The following is a 23,411-nucleotide window of genomic DNA, read 5'->3' as shown; positions in this document are numbered from 1 at the left end:
AAACCTGTCAGAAATAATAATGACAAATAATCAAATAAATAAAATAAGTAAGACTACTATCGAAAAGTTATCTGCCTTGGATTGGTAGCTTTTTTAGGCTCACTCAAGCCACCATGCTATATAAAAAAAATAAATACAAAATAAACCTGTCAAACGGAGGACAACACCTCTCGGTTTCAATTCTGAACACTTGTCTCTTTGATCCTGAGTTAGTGGGTTACTCATTAGATCCAATTAACTTCAATTAACGCGGCCTTTGAACATGGAAAGCAAAACAACTGATGGAGCTGTCAAAGGAGTGACGAAGAGGAAAATTACTTAACCAGAACACTTGGAGAGATGTTTGAAAGTGAAACGTCTTCTCGCGATGTTTTCGAAACAGTGTGGGAGTGTGCTTCTCATGCTAGAGAATGGAAAGTTGTTTTGAGGATTTGTACTAGCCAGTCTTGTAAACTAGTAAGCTAACAATCTAAGGAGTCTCAGAGGAGCTGAGGGTTCAGCTATTTTTTTTTCTCAAATAAGTGTATTGAAACCACAAGCTGATATTGCACAACGTCTGCGAACAACACAGTAAACACTTCCGTGTGGCTAAAAGAGCTTTAGAGGACCAAACTCTGACAGTCTCGTCGTCGCCAAGATTTATGGAAAAGACTGCTAATTTAGCCCTGAGGAATTAGCCAGAGGAGTTGACTGGGAGTTGCTTTTTGCTAGTAAAAGTGGCGTTTCAGGCGAATCAATACATACAAGTTGTAACATCTGGACAGATGTTAGCCTTGAAAGGCATCAATGGAGCAAATGCGACTAAGTTGCCAGTTGAACACTTCGTGATTGGTGGATCATCCTAGATTAAACGGCGGGACTGGAAAAGTCAACTATGCTAGTCAACTCTCAGCGTTGACTCTGGAACAGAAATCTCTACCATTCCTTTCCGTCTAGTTGATGGCTAGACGTTCGATGGCTAGCTCCTCGAGGAAGGGCGACGAAGGATAAAAATGAATTCCGCTTACAACCGTACCTGTCGGCTTACTATTTTAAGACTCTCTGATCTTTGCAACCATGACATCAAGTTTGTGGTCGCTGCGGTGCGTAAGTTACATTAAAAATTAAAATAACCTGTACCTCCCTGAAAATCCTATCCATGCTCGGACAAGGTAAAGAGGCACTGGTCGGAGTCAAGAAAAGCTCTCAAAGTGGGATTGTGACGAACAAGTTTATTTCTTAAAACGCGTAGCTACTTGGGAAGCATTTGCGAGAGCAAGCAAGACTTGGTGAAACACTCCAATTATGGATTCTTCACTCAAACAGGCTTTAAGGAAACCTCCATCGCGACGAACAGCAGAGGTAAGTGAAACTTAGCTAAGGTAAATTAAAGTGGGGCTGATTTGTCCGACTTCCGAATCAGACATAAAAGTAGGCTAGGAAGCATTTACCCAAACTTTGCTTTTTTCGTCCTCTCTCCTCCCTCTTCTTGTCAGTCATATCAGAGCTGGCGTCACTTCTGACAGATAAAATGTAAACGCGCCAAATATGTCAGCTAACGTACGAGTACTTATCTCATCCTCGGTTATCAGTTGGTTTACTTGCTAGTTTCAAATCCTTTAATTCATAATAAGGAGTGGGACGGATTTGATTTTAGTGTAACTTTAACTTGCATGACTGCACATGGATATCATGACCATCATGAGTTGTCTGTTTTTCCTAAGAGTTAGCTGTCTAAAATGAATAGCCGTCCAACTTAACGTAATGTCCAGGCAGTAGCATAAGTATCCTGGGCACTTATTCAAATCACGGGGGTGGCATTAGAAAAGTTAACATTACAGAATTTATTTCACATAACATTGCCCTACTCAAAGGCTAGGTTGGAACCCAAACCTTCTTATGCGTCTAACCAGTATGCACACAGTTTGACAGGAACAAAAACTGGCCGATATCGTAGACTGTATGAAAATCCAGTGGATGCTAAGAATTCAGGACACAGATGAAATCAAATATGAAATCCAGGCAATATAACAGAATATGTAATCATGGTACTGTATATCAGGCTACTACACATTTGTCCTGTGGTTCTAAAAAAGAAAAATATACATATTTGTAATTGCACTGACAATCCACAGCTGACAACCCCATTGTAGGCAACCTACCTGTCAGTAGGCTACTGTCAGTAATAAGCCTACCTGTCAGTATCTTATCAGAGGCCAGCCCCCCCCCAAAGCAGGCCTAATCTAGAAGTAATCTTTGTACCATTTAACCCAAGTAGGCTCAACTTTTTCTAATGATTGACATTTGATTTGGACTTCTGACCCATTGTAATGTTTTAAAGAAGTAAACTTGCACTTAAGTTCTTTAGTTTAAATGAAGACTTAGCCTACATGTGAGTGAAAAGGCTATGAAGTGCTGGCAGCTTAGAACTTAGTTTGACTTTGTGAGATCCGACTTCTTGACTGACCTGAATTATAGATGAAAAATTATAGGAATGAAATACCTCAGGGACTCTTTGAATGCAAGCAGTCTTTGATCAGTGGAAAGAGGTGACTGCGTACCTGAGTGACTGTCAGTGCTGATGTCTGCACCCCTGTCTAATCTGTCTTCATTGGGCTACGTGCTTTCAGTTACACTGTTAGTGCAGTTCAGATGTGTTCATCATGCGGATGGAGGGTGTCGCCTTCTATAAATAACGCCCTAACTATATAGAGAAAAATCTTGCGTTTGAGACATTGTTTTGGTCTATGTGGGATTTAGGTTTGTCAAACTTGCATTAGGGAAACTTCTCCAGAACATTGACAAAGCCTATGATCTGTGAAAGGCAGGAGATCTGGAGACCTATCTGTCATCTTTGGTCTCTTGGGCTTTTGCCTCTACTTGACACTGACGTTTAAAAATTGTTTGAAAAAATTGTGAAATACTAAACCTAGAAACCCTCGGATCTGTATCTAACTTATCCATAAATTGTAACCTATCCCTAGAACATGTCACTCGATCACGACCCCTCAAATTACCTCAAATACTAGTCCACATATCTGAGCTTCTGCCTCTTAGGCTTGTTTCAAAGGTGAAATAAAATCATCTGAGGAATGTGAAGGAACTTGTGGACCTAGTGAGTAAACATGACCAGCATCTGACCTGCATTCTGAAAGGCCCCTTTGTAGCACTAATAAAATCCCCAAGGTTCGGATAAAGTTAAGCAAGTTATCGCTGTATGTTAGTCTGGGGAACAGGCGTGAAATGCAGACCAAGGAGAGTAGAGTGCACAGTTTGTCCACGGACCCTTTAGGCCTATCAGCTGTTTGGGAGATGGCTTTACCTTATCGCAGGTGAAAGGGATAACTTTGTCCTGACTGACATGCCCGGTTATGTTAGTGGGACTCTCTCTGAAAAGTGCATTGTTTTGGACTAAATTCAAATGTAGTGTTTTGTGGTTATCGACTATAACATTCAGTATGTAAAGCAGCTGGGTAGGAGCGAATTCTTTCCTGTTGTTTGGGTGTGAGAAAGTGCATTCACACAGGCCTGTTCACAGCTGGTGAAAGCATTGGGTATCAGCGGCCAGCTAACACAGTACAGCATCCAAAATTAGCCTAGATTATTATGCTTATGCTATGTTTCACTTTGTAAAAACGTGTACAAATATTATGCTCATTAACAAAATATACATCCAGCAAGTGCAATACTCAATGTACAGTTATCAAAATGGGCAATACCTGGTTGACAAATTATATCATAACTTGTTATCAAGGAAGGAAACAGATTTTAGTGAAATAAGCAACCACACTTTGGCTGATTATCTTATTGATTTTCTTGACTATCTGCTGTTGCATTTGTAGGGCAGATACTATATGCTGATAATGTCCATAATGTCATAGCTGTGTTATTTATGGTACACCATGTGTTTAGCTCATAATTACCTGGTGCTGTTTTGACCCAGTTTCACATCAAATTGCCTGTGTAGAGGATCTGATTAATCTGGTTGATTAACTTATTGATCTGGCTAATTAACTAATTGATCTGGCTAACTGACCTGATTGAGCAGCTGTTCTGCTAAATTATTGGTTGTCGCTGCCTGTTCTTAGTTATGTCCCTCCTTTTCCGCTAACTCGGCAAAAAAAATAAATCGGAGAGGTGTTTGTGTTTCACTGCCTCTGAGAAAGGCCTGTAATTTTTTTGCTGATAGTAGTCATTTATTGTGTACCTCTCTGACTTTGCTGTGACCAGAGCTCTTTAAATGTACTAAAGAAAGCAATAGCTGTGCTGTGTTAGCAGGCTGAGTGGATGTAGCATGTATACACACTACCACAGTCACAGTGAATGTCAGCACTGCGGGAATGGCACAAGTTTTTGTCTTTGGTCAAGAAGACAGCTGTAAGACCCACGCTAGTTTGTAGATTATGGTGCACAGAGATGAATATGACAAACAAAGTGGTGCTAGGTACTGTAGGTCGATTTATTTTTCCCGTAGATGTTGTGCGACACACAATTGTGTGTGACTTGATTCATCCAGTGCAGTCCATCACAGTGGTCTCCTAATGCAAGTTACTCAGTCATTCTCATAGTTCGTAGTCCCAGTACAGTAATTTCCCGCATATAAGCCGCATTGTGTATATTGTAAGCTGTAAGACAGTGTTTTATGCAAGTTAAAAGAAACAAAACCATAACAACACTATATTAAGTGCCCCCCTGTATTAACCTCATAGAAGAAATGTAGCCAAATCAATGTATAAGCTGCCGGAAATCACGGTAGTTTTTGTGGATAATTCCAAATGATTGCATCTCCTCAGAGAGGCCCATATGTGTAAACGTAATGTTCTGGTTCAAAATAGAGAGGGTGACACTGACAGCTCTCCTTTTTTTTTGGAGTCTAAAGTGCCCTCCGGTCTGTTGTAAAAGAGACACGTCTGAAAGGCTGTCTGTTTAGATCGGCCGCTCTGCTGCACAGCATTCTTTGCTTCTCAGGCCCAAGAAATAGCTGACTCGCCGTTGAGCCCGCATTGGACTAACTCACTATACTGCCTGATTTCAGCACATCTCTCCTCCTGACTTCACCAAGTTAAACAAGACTGTCAGGCACTTGATTTGCTGTTCACCACTCTGTGAAAAGGACAGGCGCCCGCTCTATTTTCGGGCCCAGCTTAACATTTTGGACACAGACGCTCTGACACAGCAAGCTTTATCTGATAGCAGCGCAGCATGTGATTTGAGCAGCCCTGTGCATCATTATTCAACTTTGTTGGTTGTGCAAAGGCAAGTCAAATGTGATCACTCTATCAGCTGCACAGTATGTTTTGAGTAGTGCAGCAGGTCACTATTCAATTCTGTTGGTTATGCAAAGCTAAAGTAAAATGTGACTTATTCTATTTTAAACAATCATGACTTGGAAGTGGCAGATATCTTTAGTGTGCTTAAGGAAATGGGTCGAGCTGTCATACAAAGTGACTTTGATCTGATTTGTATTTTGTGTAGTCAGAGGCTGTTCTTTTCTCTAAAAAAAAGGAAAAAGTTTTGCGCCTTGCGTATATTTCATTAAAATGCCTTTGATAGTTGTGGTGGACAATATATTTATTTATCTGTTGTTAATGAGCAGTGCATTTGGAATGCATGTTACACACCTTAAACTCAATAAGAAAAAGGACAACTCAAAGGAAAAACAAATTAATGACATTTTTGTGCCCAGCCTGTAAAAAAAGGGGTTCATAACAAAAGAATAAGATTTCTTAGATGTAGACTGCAAGTCTAGTCTAATTAATTCAATAAACTGGGATAAACAGACTCAAGGAACAAGGCAGGACTAAAGCTTCTGTAGTGAAGCTTCACAGACCTTTGGAGTTGCCATTGACAGCTCTTGGAGCTCAGAAATGGAATATAGTTGGCAAGAAGTATGACCTGAATCTGGATCTTGTGCAATTTAATGATAAATATTGTAGGCTGTATAATGATAAATAGGCTCAGGCTGTTTTGTTTTTGTATGGTTGTTTACGGTATGTGTCTTGACATCATCTGCTTGATGAAATACAAGCTCCAACATGACCAGCAACTTTTGGGAATCGCTGTTGTTACTACCCAACATGAATGTTGATTGGTTGTGAAGTCTTGTTTTCTTTTGTTTGAACCTCCCCTATGCAGCATTCTTGATTATTTTTAATCTCATAAATGAAGTTAAAGTATGGACTACGCCTAGTTGGTTTGCTGTCAATGACACTAGAGTCTAATGACTAGACTAACCTAGTCTAGACTAGTGACTTGCAGAAAGGCATGAAATTATATGGTCAGGTAGAAGTTAAACAATGTGCATACAAGTATGACTGCTAAAAAAGTTTCTAAAAAATGAAATATATGACTGGTTGACATCTTGAATATTGCATTTCTTGATCAAGTTCATGTAGGCTATTCAATTATTCACAAAACACCTTATTCAGATGACTCTTGATGTACATACTCCCTTTTAAGCATTTGCCCTTGGCTCAGTAGTTCACAGTGAGAAAAGTCAGACTGACCACAAGTTTTTTTTTTTTTTCTTTACGTGTTGAGATCAGAAGGAATGAAGCCTGACTTGAAGGGAGGGTTGCAGTCCTCCTGACACCTACTGAATGTGCGGAGCAGGAATGCTGCGTAGACGCCCAGGGAATGCAGCGTCTGTAAGTGTCCTTACCCTGAGGTGGTGTCTCTGTAGTTACCATGAGAAGGGCTGTTTGCGCACCCTGGGAGCATTGAGTAACTACCGGATGATCCATGTTTGCACGGAACAACGAGAACTAATCCTCCGTAGCTTCAAGGGTTTTGTGCCGCAATGCCATTTTCAGCGCAGCAGACCTTTGGTGCGAGGAAATAGACCTTTGTTTACACTCACGTGATGAGAATGGAAAGAATATAAATATAGACAATATAGTGTAGCCTACGTCATGACTCTTGACTCATGACTCATGTCATGGCTAATTAAGCAGATACTCATGCTTAGCAACTAGTCAGCCAGTTCTGACCTGAAGGACGTACTAAAACCTTTTGGCTGTCTGTGGAAACAAGCAAACAAACAAACTGTGTATTAGGGTATTTATATTTAGATATTTTGGACCATGTTTACATTATACCAATTCCACACTTATATAGCACTGCATAGTAGCTCTTCTGTGCTTGTCCTTTTTTTTTAATCTTTTGATAATGCCCAGCATTCACATTTACAAATGTTTTCCATTTGCTTTCCTCTTTAGAATACTAAGCACTCGAACACTCCCAGCACAGCAGCGTGTTTACATAACAATCTGGAAGAGCCGTGACGTGGCAATCTGAAATCAAATCTTGTTGGTGAGCGCCAAGGCTGCACCCCACTTCACTGGCCCCCGTCTCTGTTGCCTGTGCTGTAATTGTGCTGGTTGGTAGGCCTACTGTGGGTCTGGAATCTGCCTCCTACGTGAGGTCTGGACTCCGTAGGCCCACGGCACTCACTGGCACACAGTAAGGCCCATTGTGCTGACCTCATGGTAGGTGCCCAGCCTGAGAGAACAACCGCGACGAGAGAGAGAGAGAGAGAGAGAGAGAGAGAGAGAGAGAGAGAGAGAGAGAGAGAGAGAGAGAGAGAGAGAGAGAGAGAGAGAGAGAGAGAGAGAGAGAGAGAGAGAGAGAGAGAGAGAGAGAGAGAGAGAGAGAGAGAGAGAGAGAGAGAGAGAGAGAGAGAGAGAGAGAGAGAGAGAGAGAGAGAGAGAGAGAGAGAGAGGGGTGGTTTTCAGAGTCTTGCTGTGGGAGCTCCAAACACTCGTGGGTCATGACCTGGGAAATGCTTCCTTAGCGAGAAGAGAAGAGAGAGAGAGAGATGGTCATATGTGTCCTACTCTGAATCTCGCTGTGGGAGCACCAAAATACTTGGGGGTCATGACCTGGGAAATGCTTTCTTAGCTCCACCTCGCTAAATTCCCCTGACTATTAAAAAAGAGAAGTCCTTGAAGAATATGCTCCGAAACAGCAACAATCTTTATTCGTTGAGCATTTTTTTGCAAATGCATAAGGAAACAAAATAGGAGAGATTTGGTACAAAAATTGCTGAAAAAAAATTAGCCTAAATTAAGGCACTTTTCTTATGTACCGTATGTATGATTCCATATGACCTTAACCTTCGACCCCATGACCTTGAATATCCTGTTGGTCCATCTGGTCTTCTTGGTGAGTAAGTCTGCCAGGTTTGATGAAGATCCTTTGACATGCTCAGGATATATTGTACAAACACTTTTCTGAAAATTCAATCCATTTGAATAGGAGATCTACTAGAAGATAAGAGGCAGCAAAATCACAAAGATAGCAGATCCCACTTGCTTTGGTGGAAAAATATACTCCAGGGATACATAGCATTCAGGAAAATATAGTGATATAATTACTGCTACCCCCCAAGTGGTACCGTAATTTCCCGACTATTAGCCGCGGCTTATACATTGATTTTGCAAAATTTCTTCAGCTATGAGGTTAATAGAGGGGAGTAATTAATATGGTGTTAGTATGGTTTTGTTTCTTTTAACTGGCATAAAACACTGTGCGGCTTATACACAATGCGGCTTATATGCGGGAAATTACTGTAGTGAAAACTCCATCTTTGGAGCTGTGGCTCATAGACTACAGCATGTTTAGCATGGTGACCAGTACATTGGCGACGAGTACAATGTTAAGAGATCCACAGTCTGTTCCAGATGCGACCTTAACTTGTCCTCAACGAGTGTGAGGTGAGGAGAGAGCTGACAAGTTGGTGGACGGCGTCCATGTTGTCTGTTGACCCCCAGGTAGTGTTCTTCCACAGCCGGCCACGTCTCCGATAAGACTGCGTGCCCAGAACTATGCCCAGCTGAGCTGGCACAGGCCCTGAGTGTCTCTGCACTCGCCCCGTGTGAGCGTGTTGCCTGCCATCTGACTGTTTTTTTTCTCCCTCTTCCCCCGGCTATTGAAAACGTCTGCCAAATCCTTTCATGCCATCCAACGACCCCCCCCCCCACCCCCCCACCCCCAGCCTGCCAGGGCTCAGCGTCTTTTAAGTGTCCATTTATTCATTCATTCAGTAAAAACCTGCAAATCCGACACTAAACACTTAGGTGCTTATGCAATCAAAGAAACCAGTCTATCAGCCTCTGGACGCTGTGTCTCTTTATCACGCCCACCACAGTGAAACGTTGCCCCCCCCCCCCCCCCCCCTCCCCTTTTTTTTGGGACAAGCCAGAGCGTGTACTGTAGGGCTGTCAGAATTTGCATATACAGGATTTCATTCCTGAAAGCAACAAAGTGATTTATCACCTTAAGGTACATTTATTCATAAACATTTAGTCATATACATATACATGTAACATTGTTACAGTCATAAACATTTAGTCATATATGTAAAATGTAACATTGTTACAGTCATGCACATGTACCATTGTTACAGTCATGAACATTTAGTCCAATACAAGTACCGTACCATTGTTACAGTCAGAACATTTAGACATGTCCAGTGACGGGTCAGATCATTTGTTGCATTTCACCATGGAGATGGAGAATATATTCGGCTGGAGGCGTTAAGTCTTCTGGAAGGCCCTGACAGCTACCTCTTCGCACCCAGGGATAGCATATCAGTTCCGTTCACTAATCAAGTTCTCTGATCTGTTTTTATGTTAGCCGATATTGTTGCACATCTGTTTGATATTTCCACAGCTTTAGACACATTGAAGGCAGATCTGTTTATTATGTATGGAATGTGTTCAGTCTGACTAGCCATGTCACTTTCACATGTTGGTTAGAAAGCAATCTAATTTGTAGTCAGACTCTTCTCTCGTCTTCTTTCAACTGAAATAGCAATGCCTCAGCTCTCAGGCAGTTTTGAATCTAGCATCATATGAATAGAATAGAATAGAATAGAATATAATAGAATATATACTTTTTTGATCCTGTGAGGGAAATTCAGTTCTCTGCATTTAACCCAATTTAACCGAATTAGTGAACACACAGCACACAGTGAACACACAGTGAGGTGAATCACACAACCCAGAGCAGTGAGCTGCCTGCCCAACCAGCGGCGCTCGGGGAGCAGTGAGGGGTTAGGTGCCTTGCTCAAGGGCACTTCAGCCATGGTGGACTAGTCGGGGATCGAACCAGCAACCCTCCGGTTACAAGGCCGAAGCCCTAACCAGTACACCACGGCTGCCCACTATCTAGCATCATATGGTCTATTATTAACAAGGAACACGTCTCTCTCTCACAACTTGTGCTGCAGGACAGGAGGGGAAAAGAGGGTCATGCTGTTCCAGGTCCCTGAGTCCTTGGCCAGAGAGCCTGATTGAGACCTGTGGTATTTAATAAAACTGCTCAATTTGGAATTGGACAGCGAGCACATGTAATAATGACCACTGCTGCTCCCTCTCTTCGCCTTCCCATGGCTGTTCCATCTTTTTTCTGTTTTCTCCGGTCGTTCTAGGGGTGGGGTTGGAGAGAGGGAGGAGGGGAGGAGGGGGGGAAGGGGGGCAGGGTGTTGACGGAGTCTTGAGTTTTGCGAAGTGGGTAACGTAAGGGCTACGAAGTAACCAGGATTATGTAACACAGAACTTTTTCCCCCACTCAGAATTGCCATGGTAACAGTTGGATTCTTGTTTTCCGTTGTGTCTGTGTGTGTGTGTGTGTGTGTGTGTGTGTGTGTGTGTGTGTGTGTGTGTGTGTGTGTGTGTGTGTGTGTGTGTGTGTGTGTGTGTGTGTGTGTGTGTGTGTGTTTGTCTGTGTGTGTGTGTGTGTGTGTGCGCGCGCTGGACGTTTTTCCGTGGCGTAGTTGAGTTCGGTCTGGCTGTGGTCTTGCGCCGTGGTGAAGGGGGCAGCTGCCGTGGCAGAGTTTCAGCTCTGTGTGCCCAGCTCTCTGCCCCTGGCATCCCCTGTGCCCGCGTCGTCATTCTCACCGTCTCGCTCGACTCGCTGCTCCTCACCAGCGGTCTGCCAGTCACCTCCGAGCAGTGGGGCCGGAGCGGGACGTTCAAAACGATCCAGAGCTGCTGGGCCAAGTCTGCCAACAACTTGGAACAGACGGGAAATATAGACGGGTTATAGCTTACAGCACTCTGCTGGCTTGTGTAGCCCTAGTTGTCATCACCTTGGGACATTGCAGCTAGACTATTTTTGTGAACTATTTTATGAGCTATGACTATTTTATTTAAACTGTAAGATTTATATGGTGTATATTCCATGCTGTATGTCAGAATTGTCTGTTGTTGTAGGTGCATGTAGGTATATAACATTTTCATATTCGCGACATTCACACTAGACAGATTTCACTGTGGCAAATTGCTCTATCAAATCAAGATGGAAAATTTTTTATCTTTATTAATATTCAGATTTATGTACCTTTTTAGTTTTTTGAGTAGTTCATTATTTTTTTTTCGAGCCAAATGAATGGATGGCAACTTTGTGTGAACTTGGTTCCAGTAGGGGGCAGCAGCAGCTGCCTGGTAGTTCTCCATGGAGACGGACACTCCGGAGCCTCTGAGTTCTGACTTGCACTCTGTGTTGCGTCATCGTTGGTTGGTGGAGCTGAGCAGCATAACTGCAAGCAGGTGTGACACATTTCTGGCTCCTAGAGTCAGAGCAGAGAGACTCCGGTGAGGTTAGGACAGGTCACCGTGGAGGACCACTGGGGTCACAGTGCAGGGGTCAAGGAGCCCTCAGGACAGTGGGCGCAGAAGGGTTGGGGGGTGAAAAGGACAGTGAGTTAAATGAGGCTTAACTAAATAGGCTGCTAATTGTTTCAAATGAATAGCGCAGCGCTGAGCTACACTGGTTTCACACTTGAATACACTTTTCTGTGTATGTGTGTAGGGCCTTTGATGGTTGCTTTGTCTTTTTATTGTCTTCCTATTTATCTGATGTTAGATTTGTTTGATGTTTGATGCTTTGGGTCCAGTAACATTAGTCAAAAACGATAGGCTTGGCAAATTTATTGGCAACATTTAATTTACTGAACGTAAATAATAGCAAAAGGGAAAAAAAAAATACCAAAGACAAACTGCAGCAGTGGAACCCGGGCCAAAAGCTCATGAGAGACTTTGGTGTCCTGGCGTGTAAGAAGTGTCAGTGAGTTGTGTGGAGACGACTTCATGAAACTGAGTTAATGTGTTCTCATTGAATTCGTCTGCCGGAATGGCAGACGCTTTATTGAAAAGACTGGCATGGTTGACTTGACATCCTGTATCGGCTTTTGCTCCAGACTGATCAATGGAGCTGAGTTGAGTTTGGCGGGGTAGGTGTTTGGGGGTGGGCGGGGGGAGGGGGGTGGGACTTTGGAGGTTTGTTTGGACTGGAGTGTTTCTTCTGTAGCTAGAGATCAGATGTTGTTCTGCATCCAAATGGATCTCAGAGCTTATCCACTCAGCCGTGGATCTCCATTTGACAATTGGGATGTGGAAGAGAGACCGCTCAGCTCAGCAGAGTGAAGTTCAGAATGTAATATACATCTCTGGCAGTGATCAACGGAGATCAGCCTCAGTGTTGCTCCAAGACTGTCACTTTTGTGGCACTTGTGTTCAAACACCAGTATGGAGACATCAGTGCTGCTGTGCTACAGTATGTGAGTCTCGGTGCATTTTGGAGCCGGCATGTTGTAGTGGATGGAGAAAACATCTCTATCGAGTGAGACACCCTCTCCCTACAAAAAAAGAATCTTGTAGTATTATATGCCATAGAAGTATAATAGTATTTTGTGACATACTACAAAAGTACTATATAACTGTACATTGTAAAACCGATAGTTTTGGTCCTTGATTATGATTCGATGCTGTTGTAAAATCGAGCACAAACACCCATTCTTGACCACATTTCATTCTGTATTACTGCGCTACCACAACTTGCTTAAAAAATAAAATAAAATAAATAAAACTGTATAGTTACAGTAATAGGAACACTATAGGCGTTAATGTTATTGTAAAGGTAGTGCAGGACATCATTGAAGTATTTTATGCTATAGAAGTATAATAGTATTTTGGACTATAGAAGTACTATAACTGTACTATAGGAATACGATAGACTCTAATAGAACCATAGTAATGTCACAGTATTGCGATCATGGTAGTTCTTCTCTGTAAGGATGTAGCCGGCGGTCCTGCCTGAATGAGGTCTTCGGGCACATGGTGCCGCTCCCTCCCCCTCGTCTCCACGGCAACCCGGCCTCAGGGCTCTGAGTGACCCTCGCGTAGCCTCCGCAGGGTTCGGCGCTGAGGACCGCGCTGGGAGCTGGACTCACGTGTGGTCAATAAAGCTTCTTGTTTAGTTCCTATATGCCCCTTAGGAAATCGTTTTGTTGTGCGTGTCCGTAACAAATTGGCACTAAAATGGAGCATCTGGAATGCATTGTCACTTTTTGATGTTGTGTTGGTGTCTTTTTTAAAGAGCATGTCACTCTTAATATTGTTGTTACATTCAATAACACATTTTTCAAACTATGCAACTCCTCATAAGTGCAATTTTGATTATTTGGTTAGACACCAGTATTTGAGAAGGTCTGTGCCTTGAAGGTGTGCCTTGAAGTACACCATATCTTCATCTCCTTTCTATTTTATCATCCCTTGCTTGTAGATAAGCCTGCATGTTTCGACCCGTTTCACATTGTGGAAATATGACTAGTCTGATAACATTTCTTTTCACTAAATGGGCCTGTGCTCTTCAAAATCGTTTCAGTAGATTGGACCTAGTTGTTGACTAGATTGGATCTAGTTGTTGATTGAAGGTGGAATTGTGACATTACAAGTAATTGTGCCAAGGCTTGTAAAAAAACACGACATAAAACCCAGCTTTGTGTTTTCCTGTGGAGGTTTTGGATGGAGACATTAAGGCCGGATCGCACGTCCCAACTCAAGCGTGCCGGGTTCAAAGCGCCTGCTCTCCGTCTCTGGTGTGTGTGTGTGTGTGTGTGTGTGTGTGTGCTCTCCGTCTCTGGAGCCCTGCAGGATGGGGGGGATTAGAGCGGATCCCTGCGTGACATTGCCATGATCGTTTCTCGGGATTTCACCATACTTCCGTCCGCTCCGACTCCGGCTCCGCGCGGGGTGTTTTTTTTTTCCCCTCTCCCTTCGTGCTGCTCCTCTCCACTCAGCCCCTCTCTTCCTTGACAGCCTTTGAGTCGGGTTACAGTTACACTACACTCAGCTGCCGTTTGGTTTCCCACCTCCAGGCTTCCTCCTCCTCCTCCTCCTCCTCCTCCTCCTCCTCCTCCGCCGCAGCAGCAGCCCTGCGTCCTGTCTCGTCTCGTCTGGTGGTGTCTCGTCGGGGTGTTTCGGGGCAGCAGCGCAGCAGCACAGTAGCTAGCGCTCAGTAGGCTGCTCTGGACATGTTCACAGGGAATGGAATCCGCCCCACTTTATCTCTCTTGTGATTTTAGTGCTTTTTTTCTAGTCAAGTTCAGATCTGAAAGCGGATGAACTGCCAAAAAAAGAAGCCGTCATGTGAAATGAAATCCTCGTCATGGACACCAGTTGGGGCAAATGTGGTCTATATGAAGCCCAGGATTTTTTGGTTTGGTTTTGTTTTAAACTCTCTGTTTGATCTGGGCCTATAGGCAATGCATTTGGAATGCAATGCAGGGGTAGACAAGGCTGTGTTTCCACAGTGGTGCATAGGGTCAGACTAAACACTTTTTTTTTTTTTAACTGACCGTGTGTGTGTGTGTGTGTGTGTGTGTGTGTGTGTGTGTGTGTGTGTGTGTGTGTGTGTGTGTGTGTGTGTGTGTGTGTGTGTGTGTGTGTGGCACTCAAGCATGCCCTACACCTGTTAATGCTAGTTGCCCACGGACTCAAAAGGCCCTCTGTCCCTATTCCGCCATCTGGCCACACATATTTTCTCACATGCATTCTGCAGGCTATCGGCGCTACATGTTTGAACAGCTGTGCGTGATAATGGGCTATTTTAAGTGCTCTCTCTGTGTGTGCTGAGGAGAATAATAACATTTTAATGGGAAATTATCAACACCAACAACCCCGGAATTGCTCCTGACCCATTTCCTTTGGTCTGATATCCCCTCTGAAGCGCTTTCAAAGACGTTTAGAGATCTTTTGAGCGCTTTCATGTCTTAGGCGGATTGTAAACACGGAGGTGAAATGTTGTGTAAGGGGTGATCTCACTGGGCCGTGCGTAACCGTGAGTAACCGTGAGTAGGCAAAGGTGCACGTCAGAGGAGACGGCTTGTTCGAATTTGGTAATTAAGACAGCCGAGCCCTTTCATTGTTTCTGCCCACGTCTAAGGCCAGTCAAATTCCTTATGCTTTGTTAACTGTTTGTTTACAGATATACAGGCGCCTCAGAAACATGAATTTGACTATTTCGAAATAATCTAAATTTGGACTGGAGCACAGGGCCTATGCAAAGATGTGCCCTTCAGAAAGTGCCCTGTCTGCATTTCTAATGGGGATGTGGTTTCACACAAGATACATGATCATCATGGAGCTGATTAATTTAATACTTAAGTGGTTTCTGGCTGGCTTTTGCACATAATTGTTGCTATGCCTGTCACGATCATGAAATTTTAGTTAACAATTAGATTGGCTTTTTCTGTGGATTTTGGGCTACTCTAATAGTATAAGCTTAATTACTGTAAAAATACTCACAGGCTATTTATTGGCCATTCAATACACCACTCATGTGTGGCAGTGCCACGGGCTTTTTAAATCAGGAAAAGGCACTAACAGGGGTGTTCATTGCCTCCTGAGGGCAAAACCTCCCACACAAGCATCAGTGCTACAGTATGTCCTTGTCACGTCACGTCCTTGTTGTTGATACTAACTATACTGTAGCTCTCTGTGTTGTATAGTCTTGTAGCCTACGCCGAGATGCCTTGCCTTGTTCTGTACTGTTTTGTTCTCTGTTCATTTGTGTGTGATGGGGAAACCAGAATGATCTGAGCAGATGTTCCTTAATTCATCCTCCTTCACATACAATTCTAACGCTTGTCTCGCCACTCTTGTGCTGCTGTAGGATCTGAACAACATCTACTGCCACCTTTACCACATGGATGTGCTGTCACACCTGAGAGAACACCAGCTCAGGTAGAGTACTGTCAGCAGCACAGCACGTCTCTCTCTCTCTCTCTCTCTCTCTCTTTCTCTCTCTCTCTCTTTCTGTCTCTCTCTTTATCTACCCCCCCCTTCTCACTCACTCTCACACACACGCACACACGAACACAGACAGACACACACACACACACACACACTCTCACTCTCACTCTCAACCACAGACCATGTTGTTTGTTCCCCTGCTGTCCTCTGATGAACCGTGGCGCTTTATCTTCTCAGGTCCATGTGCACCTCTGCCAGATACGAGTGCTATGATGCCAACCACTTCCTGTTCTAGTGAGTAGATACATCTTCCTGACGTAAACAGCTGCTCTGCCTGTGACCAATCCTTTATAGCCCAACTCGCCTCCTATATCAAAGATGGATCTAATCTCATTTTTAACAACACTTTGGTCCTTCGCCCAGTGACAGATATATGGTATTGAATTACATCACTGTGGGTTGTCTGGTTTTATGAGCAATATAATGGAGATATTAGACGGACCACCCATCCTCCACGTTGTGATTCCTACATCAGGCTGCCATCTTGGACTGTGGGATCAGATCAGCCCAAAGCTGGCCCAAACTGAGCATCAAATAAACATCCTGAGGTTCCTCTCCACCTCTGTGTTTAGATTCTGGACCAGAGCCATGATCAAGCTCTCCAGACGCACCACAACACTTAGAGTTTGGAGTGCATTTCCCCTTATCATTCATTCCAAGTCAACTTGAAGTAGGATTAAACGTGTCTGCTAAATGAATACATGTAGATATTAGATAAATAAAAAAACGAAATTGATTAAGAAAAAAAAGGTTGATTAGTCTGCAATGATGCAAGAAATAAAATGTCCCTAGTCCCTAGAATGCACATGGTGCCATGCCAACATGAGAAATCACCTATGATAGTGAAATTCCGTATATTTAATTTACCTGCGCACCTTAGTTATAACAATGTTTTAACTTTGTGGCCCGATCATTTCAATTAATTTTTTTGTTTCTGAAGCACACACGGTCAGACCAGACCAGACCTTTGAGATTTCAAAACGCCACTGTTAAGACAATACTGTGTGATGCAATGCTGTGAACAGCAGTTTGGAACGTTGACAAAAATCCCATTCAAGTTGTCGAGAAACTACTGATGATGACTCCTATATCGTATTTCCCAACCACTAGAATGGGACCTTTGCCCACAGTCTGATATCCTGTCCAACTGTGTGCAACTGTAACCGTAAAAGAATGTAAGCATCCAATTCTTGAAAAGGGGGGGAGTAGTATATGATTGTTCAGCGTTTTTTACAAACGTTCTGTAAACAGTGGACGATTTGGATACAGTCATTTCCTGTGTATCAGCCGCATTGTGTTTAAGCCGCAGGGCAGTCTTTTAGGCAAGTTAAAAGAAACGAAGCCATATTAATGCCATATTAACTGCCCCCCTGTATTAACCTTATAGCTGAATAAAGTTAGCAATGTATCAGTTGCAGCTAATAGTTGGGAAATGACGGTACTCAGTGTCCTGGGCGTTACAGTGGACGATTTGGATACTCAGCGTCCTGGGCGTAGACACTCATGTGTTTGTTTTCCTCCCACAGTCCGGATAACATCTCCACATGCTGGTACATCCTCCTGTCCGGCTCGGTCTTCGTCAAGGAGCACATGTACTTGGCGCGCTGCTGGTACGTCCCCCCGTCCGCCTCCCTCCGCTAACACAAAAGCCTCGTGGTCATCGCTGATAAGCAGAAATACTGAGTAACCAACCGTGTGGCAACCCATCCCTGCTCTTCACTAGAAATTCATGGCTATAATACTAAAAGCTTCGCTTCGCTTTTCTGGGAGGGGGGTTACCAAAATGCTGATTCCAAGAGTTTCCTCTCAGATATAATAGTTGTAACGAAGGTTGATGGGTGTTTATTGTGACTGAAACTGCAGTGTTTAGTCTGCAAGCAAACGATGTCTTTGAGGTCTTATCTGGTGACAAAGTGTTGTCTACAGTCAGTCCTTTCACTGTGTGTAAGTATCAAGGGCACAAACAAAGGCCACTTTTAACAAGGAACAAAGGGTTGTTACATGCTCAGACGATTTTATACAAAATTATTTTATAAGACCAATGTTTTTTTTTTTGTCAGTTTATGCCTTCAACACATCCATTATACACATACCAATGTGTTCTGCGGCCGCAAGAAACTTTTTTACCTCAGGGGGATCTGGGAATGGGCTTGTTGACTCTGTAGAGGCTTGTGATGAGATATCGGGTCACGGAGAGACTGTGAGTGACATGGGAAAGCTACACGGTCGGAAGGATAAAATTGCATGTAGTGTCCTCCACCTCCACCTCCTCCGTCGCTGTGAGGAGAACCGGTATCTTCACGAGACCTTAATGACCGCTCTGCTCTGCTCAATGGTGCTTTTTGCCCCCAACGGCACCTTCCAGGCAGCACAGCCTAAAAGGCACTACCTTTACCCTATTCCTAACCTTAACCCCCTCAACCCTCATCCTACCCCTAAACTGAGGGGAGTAGTGCCTTGAAGGCAGCGCTGCCTGGAAGGCCCCATTGAGGGCAGATGATACCAAAGAGCGCTCTGCTCTGCTCTGCTCTGTTGCCTGGAAGGCCCCATTGAGGGCAAATGATACCAAAGGTCGCTCTGCTCTGCTCTGCTCTGTTGGCTGGCTCATGGGGGCCTTTGGTCATCGGGAGCAGATGGCGTGGAGCGTTGCGGGCGCCACAGCCCGGCCGTAAGCTGGTCCTAATGCTTCTCATCTGCCCTGCTGCGTCTGCCAGCAGCTCAGCGTCACGGCCGACCCTCCCACCCGTAAAAAAACGTCTCATTCCCGTTGGCTTTTGTAGATAGATAGATAGATACTTTATTGATCCCCAAGGGGAAATTCAAGGTCCCACCACACTTTTAGATTCAATTCCTATCGCTCTCCCTATTAATGCACAGTTAAACCTTTTCTTTGGCAATACGAAAGCATCAGACATCTAATTCCTCAGCTCTGCTGCGCAGCTCCTGAAAAAAGGGATCCAGCTGTTTGGAGGAAGCTGAAAAAGGCAAGTGAGAAACGGAAAGGCGAAAAACAGGAAACGTGAAAACGTGGAGGGGAAGCGCGGCGAGTCTAACGGTGTGATAAACATTCCCGCTGGAGCCGGTGTGTGTGTGTGTGTGTGTGTGAGGTCACCACACAGGGCCCTCAGTGAAGCAGGGCAGAACGAGAAGTTTGTGTGTGTGTGTGGTGTGTGTGTGGTGTGTGTGTGTGTGTGTGTGTGTGTGTGTGTGTGTGTGTGTGTGTGTGTGTGTGTGTGTGTGTGTGTGTGTGTGTGTGTGTGTGTGTGTGTGTGTGTGTGTGTGTGTGTGTGTGTGTGTGTGTGTGTGTGTGTGTGTGTGTGTGTGTGTGTGTGTGTGTGTGTGTGTGTGTGTGTGTGTGTGTGTGTGTGTGTGTGTGTGTGTATGTGAGACTGTGTGTATGTGTGTGAGACTGTGTGTGTGTGTGTGAGACTGTGTGTGTGTGTGTATGTGAGACTGTGTGTATGTGTGTGAGACTGTGTGTGTGTGTGTGTGTGTGTGTGTGTGTGTGTGTATGTGAGACTGTGTGTATGTGTGTGAGACTGTGTGTGTGTGTGTGAGACTGTGTGTGTGTGTGTGTGTGTGTGTGTGTGTGTGTGTGTGTGTGTATGTGAGACTGTGTGTATGTGTGTGAGACTGTGTGTATGTGTGTGAGACTGTGTGTATGTGTGTGAGACTGTGTGTGTGTGTGTGTGTGTGTGTGTGTGTGTGTGTGTGTGTGTGTGTGTGTGAGACTGTGTGTATGTGTGTGAGACTGTGTGTGTGTGTGTGTGTGTGTGTGTGTGTGTGTGTGTATGTGAGACTGTGTGTATGTGTGTGAGACTGTGTGTGTGTGTGACTGTATATGTGTGTATGTGTGTGAGACTCTGTATGTGTGTGAGACTGTGTATGTGTGTGAGACTGTGTGTATGTGTGTGAGACTGTGTATGTGTGTGAGACTGTGTATGTGTGTGAGACTGTGTATGTGTGTGAGACTGTGTATGTGTGTGAGACTGTGTGTGTGTGTGTGTGTGTGTGTGTGTGGGTGACTGTGTATATGTGTGTATGTGTGTGAGACTGTGTGTGTGTGTGAGACCGTGTGTGTGAGACTGTGTGTATGAGACTGTGTGTATGTGTGTGAGACTGTGTGTGTTTGACTGTGACTATACTGAGTGGCACGGGGTTGGTGGTTTTTCTTGTAAATGCATGCAAGAGTAAATGGTAGTCTTTCATCTGTGTCAGACTGTGTGTGTATGTGAGTGTGTGTGTGAGTGTGTGTTTCAATCCCTGTATGACTGTTGATGAGCAGCAGAAGGTTTCTAGTTTATAGTATGTGTGTGAGTGTGTGTGTGTGTGTGAGTGTGTGTGTTTGAGAGGGAGAGAGGGAGAGAACAAGCGTAGGGGGATGGGGTTGTTGTGGATAGGGGTGGTGTGTGTGCCTGTGTGTGTGTGTGTGCGTGTGTGTGGTGTGGAATGCGGAACTCCTGGCAGGACTCTGACTGAGCCATGTGTTCCTGAGGCGGCAGCAGGCTCATGGACACATCCCGGCAGGAAATGAGCCCGCTCTGCTCAGCCACTGACGACTCTGGACACACACACACATACACACATACACCCACTCACACACACAGAGTCACTCACACACAGAATGACCACCGACAACATGGACACTCTTCTCATGGGATCTCCGACTCAACTCAACACATGGATTTGGGCTTAGGAACTCTCTACTCTACTTTACTTTAAGTTGGATTTAGCTTTTTCATCACCGAGGGTTGTTGGATAACTTCTTAAACTGAGAAGAAGAAGTCTTGTACCGACATCTGACAAGCTGAGAGAAGAGAAACCATCTGATTCTGATTATGAAAAACTATGTGGGTGATTTCTCGACAAACTCACAATTTGGATCTGTCATGGAGTGATGGCTTTTTTGAACCCAGCATTTGAAGGATTAACCGCTTCTTTTGGATAACGTTCGAATGTCATACTGTGCCCGTCACATCTGTGCTTCTGGATGGTTTGGAATTTCCCTGTGTTGGTTTGTTGGGAAATGTAGGGTCTGCCCTGTTCTCTGAGGGGAAAGAAAAGAAGCAGTTTCAGCAATGGACATATATGAGTTCATTATTTCACTTTCATTTTAAAGAATCTCTGTAATCTCAGAAGGACTAGAGACCTCAGCCTCAGCGAGTCCACGTAAGTAAGCGATCCGCGTCTGTGAATGTGGCCTGTGTCCGCCTCTGTGGGTCCAGTGTTTTGATTCGAGTGAAGCCACAGATATATACGATGTGCTCGGTAGTTTTTTTTGTTTGACCAGTTACTCTCTAAAGCCGCATGCAGCTGTGGTGGTGTACCAACTCATCACGGGTGACAGCAGCATGTGAATTACGGAGTCGAAAAGAGTTCTCAGTGTGCCATTTGTATTGAAAGTAAAAATAAATGTTTGTGTCTGGTATAAATTTTCATGAAAAAAAGAAAACCCGCTTAAAAAAAATGGCAATCCCTCGTTTTTTTGGTTTTCTTGTTTTGTTGTGAAAGCGAGATGTGTCATTTGACTTTTGTTTGAATTTTGCGTTGTCCCCAGCTCAAACAATGTTGTTGTGCAGAGAGAGAGAGAGAGAGAGAGAGAGAGAGAGAGAAAAGGCCTTTGACTGCACCTGAATGGTTGGTGGCGTTGTTTGGCCGTTTCGCGCTTACGGTGCTGCTTCTGTGCTGTGCTGTGCGTGGCCAGCCCCTCCGTATCTATTGTTCCATCAGCGTGCGACGGCCGAGCTCCTGTGTGCACTGCGCTGTGTGGAGGATGTGCTAACAAAGCCCTCGCTTGGAGCAGCAACCTGTGGCCTAGCTCGCTGCAGTGTCAAGAAGTGGATCTGTTTTTCTATTCCTGATTTTTTTTCTTTCTTCTCTCTCTCTCTCTCTCTCTCTCCCTCTCTCCCTCTCTCCCTCTCTCTTCTTTTTTTTCATGCTTCAAAAAGTAATATCTCTAGTGTCAGCAGCATGCGGTATCATGACAGGATAGCCCTCTTCCTACCATCTACCCCGTGACCTGAATAAATCACATTTGCTGTCAGAGAGAAAGGGAGCAAGAGAGAGAGAACAAGAGAGAGAGGAGAGACAGAGAGGCAGAGAGAGAGCAAGAGAGAGAGGGAGTGGAGAGAGAGGCAGAGAGAGAGCAAGAGAGAGAGGGATCGGAGAGAGAGCAAGAGAGAGAGCAAGAGAGAGAGGAGAGGCAGAGAGAGAGCAAGAGAGAGAGGGAGTGGAGAGAGAGGCAGAGAGAGAGCAAGAGAGAGAGGGATTGGAGAGAGAGGCAGAGAGAGAGCAAGAGAGAGAGCAAGAGCGAGGGAGCAAGAGAGAGAGGGAGCAAGAGAGAGAGGGAACAAGAGAGAGAGGAGAGGCAGAGAGAGAGTAAGAGAGAGAGGGAGTGGAGAGAGAGGCAGAGAGAGAGCAAGAGAGAGAGCAAGAGCGAGGGAGCAAGAGAGAGAGGGAGCAAGAGAGAGAGGGAACAAGAGACAGAGGAGAGGCAGAGAGAGAGCAAGAGAGAGAGGGAGCGGAGAGAAAGGGAACAAGAGAGCGAGTGAGCGCTCCTGTCTTGTCGGAGGCAGTGCAGCGGTCACTGGGTGTTACAGCCCACAGGCTCAGGGCTCCGTTCCTCCTCCTCAGCGCCGAGGTTCCTCTCAGGGGTTCTCTGCAGAACCGCACATCACCAGTGCAGACAGTTGCATTCGCTGCAGTCTACTGAGTTCCAGATCTGGACATGTTCTTGTCCAGCCCAGATTGTTTTGGGCAGTAAGCACGGAGCGTGAAAAAGCCCTCAGGTCCTCAACGCTTGTCCATACCTTGGTCCGTTTTAATTGTTGACTCAGACTGTAATTGTTGTCTTATGAAATGACGATTATAACAATTAGAAAAATGAGAAATTATGTAAGATTAAACTCTCTCTCTCTCTCCTTCTCCTTCTCTTCTCTTCTCTTCTTTCTCTCTCTCTCTCTCTCTATGTATATGTGTCTATATGCACACACACACACACACGCACACAGATCTGACATTTGAATTCTGCCCGTGTGTGTGGATACAGCAGAAGTGAGGAGCAGAGGCTGCCATGCTGTGTGTGTTGGCAGAGCATTTGCACAGCTCACAAGACGCAGCGCTGCCAGAGTGCTCTGAGTACAGAGTTGTCATGTTGGGCAGCCAGGGTGACCTGCACCTCACCTAGACAGCGCTTTAGTGTGTGTGTGTGTGTGTGTGTGCGTGTGTGTGTGTGTGTGTGTGTGTGTGTGTGTGTGTGTGTCTGTGTGTGTGTGTCTGTGTGAGTGTCTGTGTGTGTGTGTGTGTGTGTGTGTGTGTGTGTGTGTGTGTGTGTGT

At 44.6% G+C, this 23,411-nt stretch overlaps 1 protein-coding gene across 4 annotated transcripts in view; it reads left to right on the top strand.

The window, feature by feature from the left end:
* The first annotated feature begins 549 nt into the window (after window positions 1-549).
* rapgef6 (Rap guanine nucleotide exchange factor (GEF) 6) overlaps window positions 550-23,411 on the top strand; it is a 115,036-nt gene continuing 92,174 nt past the window's right edge. The window contains exons 1-4 of one of the 4 annotated variants that reach the window (XM_062536047.1): window positions 550-1,341; window positions 15,937-16,007; window positions 16,254-16,310; window positions 17,603-17,686. In XM_062536047.1, coding sequence (XP_062392031.1) covers window positions 1,285-1,341; window positions 15,937-16,007; window positions 16,254-16,310; window positions 17,603-17,686 — 269 coding nt within the window. In that variant the 5' untranslated portion in view covers window positions 550-1,284. Of the gene's footprint in view, window positions 1,342-15,936; window positions 16,008-16,253; window positions 16,311-17,602; window positions 17,687-20,845; window positions 21,246-23,411 lie in introns of those variants that run through there. The other 3 variants (XM_062536046.1, XM_062536048.1, XM_062536049.1) reach the window with 3 other exon arrangements.

Source organism: Sardina pilchardus, chromosome 5 (genome assembly GCF_963854185.1).
Source record: "Sardina pilchardus chromosome 5, fSarPil1.1, whole genome shotgun sequence".
Lineage (NCBI taxonomy): Eukaryota > Metazoa > Chordata > Actinopteri > Clupeiformes > Clupeidae > Sardina > Sardina pilchardus.
Note: the sequence above shows the minus strand (reverse complement) of the source record. Positions and strands in the feature narration are given on the sequence as shown.